The 7184-nt window shown below is 25.0% G+C and overlaps 1 protein-coding gene across 1 annotated transcript; it reads right to left on the reverse strand.

The window, feature by feature from the left end:
* Positions 1 to 3550: 3550 nt before the first annotated feature.
* LOC112599199 lies at positions 3551 to 6778 on the reverse strand. Its single transcript, XM_025346012.1, has 4 exons — positions 6619 to 6778; positions 6382 to 6535; positions 3923 to 4091; positions 3551 to 3835 (listed from the first exon to the last, which is right to left on the reverse strand). Exons 1-4 carry the CDS (start codon positions 6776 to 6778, stop codon positions 3551 to 3553), a joined length of 768 nt encoding a protein of 255 aa, XP_025201797.1.
* Between the last annotated feature and the right edge of the window lie 406 nt (positions 6779 to 7184).

Consider the following 7184-nt stretch of genomic DNA (forward strand, 5'->3'; position numbering starts at 1 on the left):
TTAAAGTTGTATGCTTTAAAATACTCAAATACTCATAATTTTAATTATGGTTAATTAATACAAAATGGGCTTAAAAGTATAAGCTTCTCTCGACCTCTCCCTCTTATGATAAATCTTGGCTAGGTTCCAAAAACTATGAATCTTAGATTTTTTACATTAAAAATTCACTATCTCGTATATGATTACTAACTACCTACTAAAATATTCTTGAATATTTGTTTTTTAAACTAAAGTACAAAATAACATAAAAACGGTATTTTTAAATATTAAAAAAATTTTCTTTCTCTTTGTTCGTTTTTCAAGAAATATCTTTGTATTCCTTCAAATAATAATTCCCTGAATTAGTGTTCATAAATTGAAAAGAAAATATGTTATAACTATTTAAAAGAAACATGCATAAAATGTTTTAACCTATACTTTACTTAAGCTTTTACTTTTCTAAGTTCGTCTTATCATAAGAATAACATGTAAAACAAATTTGTAATAAGTAATAACTATAATTTTAATATTACACACACGAAATTAGCATAGTACCTATCAAGATTTTATACTTTTGTTCTCGTAGTACCTATATAGGTAGTATTATTATTATTGTTATCTATAACTTGACATCGGAACAATTCAAATTAAACTATGATTGAATTTTGTATAACGGAAATAGTTTTAACAACATCCGAATTTATGCTATACTCTGTTCGCCATAAGTTGACTCACTTGCGGGCATACACCATATGTCCGTACATACTCGTACTTACATAGCCGCTGGAACGTTCAGAGTGTCACACCCTCCGATTAGATGACGCTGCTCGTTGCTCGTTATAGTATGCAGCTGCCGCCGTGTATACGGAATGTTACAAAACAACAAAATCATTGTTACGAATGTTACGATTATACCTATAATACATCCATAAGGAATTAAATTGACAAACAAAATAACGAATGCGGATAAAAGACTAAAAAATGACCGTAACTGTATAGGGCACGTTCGCAGAGATAGACAGTGTTGACACGTCGATATGATAATCGAATTTCGACATAAACAACATGTGCAGTCACCACGATCTCCATAACGCTTCAAGGACGCGGTGGCATACGTGGCCGCGGCCAGTTTTCGTCAAGCGAGTGAGTCATATTACGGCAAACAGAGTATACATACATGAAAGCTTTAAGGTTTTGTTAAAATTATAAGATTTTTAATATCTTTTAATTTTAACACACGATTAGGTCTACAATAATACGTAGATCCACATTTAACATTTTAGTGTATTCAAATTAAACGTATAATTACTTATAAAATAAATTAAAAATAATAATCAGACAGATTAATTTCATTAATACAGGATATTATTAATTATTGATATTACTTTAATTATAAATTATATTAATCTGAAAATGTCAGCTATATTATAACATCCTAATTGTTTTTAAATATTGATTTGAGGTAAGCATAATATTTGTACAAACTAAAATGAACCATAGTAGCACTTAGATTTAAGATACTGCTTAACTGCTTCAATGGAAATTGGTAGATAATAACATTTAATTTGTTGCAGTTCAAAACGTTCAGTGGCCATAAGCAAGTTAAAGAAGCTTCTGAAGACTGAAATATTATTTATTTTTTTTTATTTAAATGTGTTCTGGTGTTCATTTATTAGCGTTTAAAGTACATTAATGACCACATAAGTTGAACCTAATATTTAACAATGAAGTGCAGTAGGTTATTTTACATTTTAAACGGTCTGGTTCAATGAATGTATAAATTTTATTATGATGTATTTTATTTTCTATGCGGATTAGTACACAAAAAGTTGTCAATAAAATGCTACAATTTCAAGTATGAGGGTAGTTTTTAATATAAAATTGGATTTAGTTAGAACTTTAGAAATATAAAACTTGTAGGAATATACTTATATTATAATCGTACATGATATGACCATGCTAATAAAAGTCTTAAAAAATAAATTTTGTTTACTATAATATGCAGGGTTACCTAACGGAACGCAAAAAAAACGGTTAAAGAAAATTATTCTTGTTCATTAATAAAAATATGATAGAACGAAACCAATTATTTCATTAAGTTTATAGGTCCTTAATATACAGTAACGTTATAAATTATTACATTCATTGAACTTTTTCGGAAAAAAGTTTTAACCTATAAAGTTCTTTGAACAATAACACGAAGAACGTTATAACCTATTAAGTTCTTTGAATAATTGCATAAAGAACGTAATAATCTAATACGTTCTTCGACGTTTTGTAATAGAGAACATCACGAACTAAACCGTTCTTTGAACTTAAAAAATAACGTTATGAATCAAAATTTTCTTCTGACCATTTTGGATTTATAGTATTTATAAAATTATAAGAATAATAAATACTTTAGTACCAAAACTAATTATACATCTTATAATTATATATTATACTTATTATAGCATTTTAAAGTTCTATTTATACTAATAAGTAGAAATTAAGATAAGGATTAAGGATATTATAATATAAATCCAATCACCGATCAATTATTTTTGGCAATTTGAAAAAATATCTAGTAGTAGCATGTAATACACGCGTTTCTATTGTTTAATCTTAAATGTGAATTAATTGTAAGTATAAAATTAAAATAAAATATAAAGATGATATAGACGATAAAGGTAACAAGTTATTACCTATAAAATAATTTCTGACTAACAAGTAGGTAATAATCTAATTACAGAATAATCATAATAACAATAATAATAATCATAAACATTAAACATAATAATATAATAATAATAATAATAATAATATTAATTAATATATATTAGGAATAAATAATCATATTGTACTTTTATTTAAATTCTATCAAATAAATAGTTTGATCGGACAACCATTATATCTTCCAGTAAACTGGGATTCATTCTATTTCTTAGATCATTTAATATAAATCTTAAGCTAGAAAAAAGACGTTCCTCTGTAACCTATTTAACGAAAAATATGAAGTTATAATATATAATGAAAACATATAACATTTAAAATATTTTTATTTTTTTAATTGAAACATTGCCTAAAATCAAAAATTATACAATTGTTTTTGACAGATCGTCATTATATATAGTTTTTATTTTATAAATAATTAGCCATTACAGTAATTGCCTGCCTGAGTAAGGCAAAATCTAACAAAATTGTACACAATATTTTTTTTTTTAAGTGCTCAATCGAGTGGTCAAAAAAGTCAAACGATAACGGCCCTCCTCAATCGGATATCATCGCTAAATACCAAACGGTCATTGATTTGGTGACTATTCCTTTAATAAAATTTATAAGTGCTTGTATTATATAGAATAAAGATGTACATTTAAAATATCACTATTTATTATAAATAAAAAAAAATTAAGTTTTCTAAAATACTTTAAATATTTTTGTTGACAATTATTATTACAATTTATCAATATAGACTTAGAACTAGTAATTATAATTTCTTAGAGTAATTAAAATGTATATATAATTTAGAATATTTTTTTTTTATGTTGTAACAATACCTATTTTTTTAATTTTAAACATCACTATAATCGTATTACGAAGATTCTGATTCTGAATGTAAGCTAGGCAATGTCGATGCACATGATTGAATAGACGACATAGATGAGTAATCATTTTCTTCTGTTGAAATGTGTACATTTTTAAAAAGGTAGATGGGTTGATTCAGCCGTGGACTGAGAGAGGGTTCTATAATTAAATATTTGTCTTCCAATTCATTCATTAATGCACACATTTTCATCTTCATTTCAGTTCTTCCAGTGCTTGGAAATTGTTTAGCTTTAATTGAAAAATTTTCAAAAAACAAATCCATATCATCTACCTGGTTTATTTCTAGTGTGGAAAAATTTTCATTTTCTTTTTGAATTTTTTTATTTAGTGCACTTGGTTTATTTGAATATTCAAGTACATTTTCATCGTTCTGGTTAAATTTAGAGACACGATGATTTTTAATTATTGTTTTAATTGGCAAATCGCTTTCTGTTTTATTGATCATCTTGACGATTCCTTTCTTTTTGTGGAAAGTAGAAGGTTTAGAAGGTTTATGCATTTCAGTTATAGTTATATTGAAAGTCAAACTGTAAATTTAAAATTATTTATGTAATAGTTAAATATTTAAGTATTAAATTAACTTAAATAATAAGGTATTACATTTTTACTTTTATTTCACTAATTAAATTAAATAGAGAAATTATTTTCAAAAAAATTCTTTAACACTTTTCAAAACATTGATATTTTCTTGGTTACCAATAAATTGATCGTGTTTGAACATAATATACATATTACATGCATGCATAGGTACTATTCTAGTTAAAACTTAAAAGTATCTTGTATTATGTATAAGATACCTTTTTGGTATCTTACCCGACCCTGTTTTATTTAAGTTTTAAGATAACAATAACCTACCAATGATTAATAAGCATGCTTAATGTTATAAATTTATAATCTTTAAGTTTAATAGATAAATATACATTAATATTTAAAATAGCATCAGCATATATAAAGTTTAGATGTGTTTTAGATAAAAAATAAAAATATGGTAACTTAAGTCTTCATTAAGATAAATTACAAATGAATTTCCAATTTTTAAAAAAGTAATTTATTTAACTAATATTTTGTTTATTTAAATTGATAATACAAAATATTTAAATATATCTTAATAAAAACATTTTATCAAACTTAACGTAAAAAATGGTTAAGTTAAAACAATTTAGTTATAAAATCTTTATATTTATCTTGAAATTTAACATGCAAGTTTTGGCTATAGTTTAGATAAATTTAGGTAATACTTAAAAGTAGGCTTCTGTTAAAATACAGTTAGGTACTGCAATTAATATCATGAAGTACATTAGGTAAATATTCCTCATCAAACAAGTTTACATAGTTGTAAAGAATAATTTTAAAAGATATTTGAACAAATAAATAAAATATCATCAAAAAAGTATTTGAATTATAAGTACTCAAATTGTTAATTATCAATTGTATTTCAGTAAATAGGTACTCAAATATATTAAAAAAGTGTTTCAAATTACTTTCTAATGTTTAAAAAATACTTAATTTTTTTTTTATTGTTCTTTATGTTATTTTATTTATAAAAATACTCAAATAATTTTACTTAACACTTTTCATCTCAGAAAACAGACTAGTTTTTAAGCAAACAATGATAAAAAAAACAATGCAGTCCACTTAGTCGATGAGAAATAGTTAATTCATTAATTTTATTAATGGCGTTTAATTGTTGATTTAACTGCAACTCACTTTATAGACCTACGCGTGACTCACGTCTAATGTATGGCGCAAAAAATGTTATCTAGTTTAAAATGTTTGTATTTTTGAATCAAAACGGTATCATTTAATGTTTTTTTTTATCTCGTTTTATATTTTATTATATTTTATATCTAATCTATAAAAATGGTCAATCAATTTCGCAAATATTTATTTTTTTCAACAATCACTCGCCGATCAAGAAGTTTTTTTTCTAGCTCTTACATATTTCTCATTCGTAAATTTAGCTCACAAGCTTATTTGATTTTTAACCTTTTTTGAAATACAAAAATATAAAATATTTAAGAAGTTAGATATTCCCACAATTGAAAAATCCCCATTTTTTTTTTTTTTTTTTATTGTGGATGCTTATACAAAAAATTAATAACTATAGGTAGGTATATCATTATTAAATTAGTTTTTAAAAAGAAAAAAATTAACTTATTTTATTGATTTAAAATAAAATATAGAAATCTTTAAGACATAAAAAACCACACAAACCAGTTTTTTAAGTGAAAAAATAATAAAAGAATGAAAATCATAAAGCAAAAAAGGATCATCCTGATTTGAAACCATGCTCACAATAGTGTAGTATGCTTCACGAAAACGTGCGGATGACCAACGCGCGCCTAGTGGCCATTTCTCGTTGGTGGTGACCAAAATGTTCGCGCCAAATATAAAATTTAAAACTCGTATATTATCTGTCGTGCAGCGACGCGCACTTGTGATGGATCAAATATTGAGGCCCATTGGTTTTTAGAAAAATCAACACGGGGCACTGCAGTCATCCGTATGTTTTCGTGACGCGTACTTTTTTTTTTATATATGTAAAATCAAAATGTAGGTACTTGTTTTCTAGTTTATGCTGCGTATTATAATATATCAATATATTGTATAGTATTATTAATTGTTGCAATTTATAAGGTATATTATATATTATATATAAAGTATATTATTTTATTAAATTTGTAGATATTATCAAGACTTTACAAAACTTAAATATAATATAAAGTATTCATATCACAAAAATAAATAAAAATAAAAATAGTTGCCTAAAATAATACTTAAACACTATTAAAAATAAAATTAATAAATTATACTTACAATTGGTTGCATTCGTACTGTTCCAAAAATCTAAGGCGATAGGTTAATATCCAAATTTTTTTTCTATTGAAATATAATCCCGTTTCTAATTTTCTTGCAATTATTTTTGAATATAAATTTCTAATATTTTCCCACATTTGTTTGGTTTCATCAACTTGAAAATAAATAATGTTTTAATACACAAAACATGTTTTTGTTTATTTTAATATTTATTAAAAAATTAGTAAGTTATATTACCGGATTTTTCAATCTTATGTGATATATCTTTCCAGATACTATTTCTCAAAGAAATATTTTCGTAATTGACATCTAATACGTTGTATAGAATCGGATTATTCTTTACAAGAAGCAGAAATTTTTCAACCAAAGGCGAGGAAACACTAAACTTTGAAGTCATTATAATGCCGTTCTAATGTTGTTGGATGTCACACACTCGCACCGTAGCTACTTCTACACCAATCTACACTTCACCAGATGTTTACTTATGTTTTAATGTACAGTTTACGTTCAAAAACCGATGACTATACACGACTGTTGTCTAATGAAAATCAATAAAAGAAGGTTTAAACTTTGAAATCATTTAAGGCAGGTAATTATCTATAATCGTACAATTAAACGGTCAAAAAACATTGTATACGTAAATTGTTTATTTAATCACTTCCAGACTAAATATTTGTAAAGATAAGTAATTGAATGTTTCAAATATATATACACAAAAGATGCTAAAATATAGATTAACGTCAAAATCAAGGTCCACTCATAAACGGATATTAGGTATCATGCGTCTGTGGAAGGGATTACCA

This window comes from Melanaphis sacchari, unplaced genomic scaffold, assembly GCF_002803265.2.
Source record: "Melanaphis sacchari strain LSU unplaced genomic scaffold, SCAv2.0 Contig4_pilon_pilon, whole genome shotgun sequence".
NCBI lineage: Eukaryota > Metazoa > Arthropoda > Insecta > Hemiptera > Aphididae > Melanaphis > Melanaphis sacchari.

Bases quoted from the DNA above. Each gene is read 5' to 3' on its own strand.
- LOC112599199 (XM_025346012.1), bottom strand. From the start codon at position 6,778: ATGACTTCAAAGTTTAGTGTTTCCTCGCCTTTGGTTGAAAAATTTCTG. The intron at 4,092-6,381 runs GTAAGTATAATT...TTAAATTTACAG, and splicing joins CAGTACGAATGCAACCAATT to TTTGACTTTCAATATAACTA. The intron at 3,836-3,922 runs GTACTTGAATAT...GAAATAAACCAG, and splicing joins TTAACCAGAACGATGAAAAT to GTAGATGATATGGATTTGTT.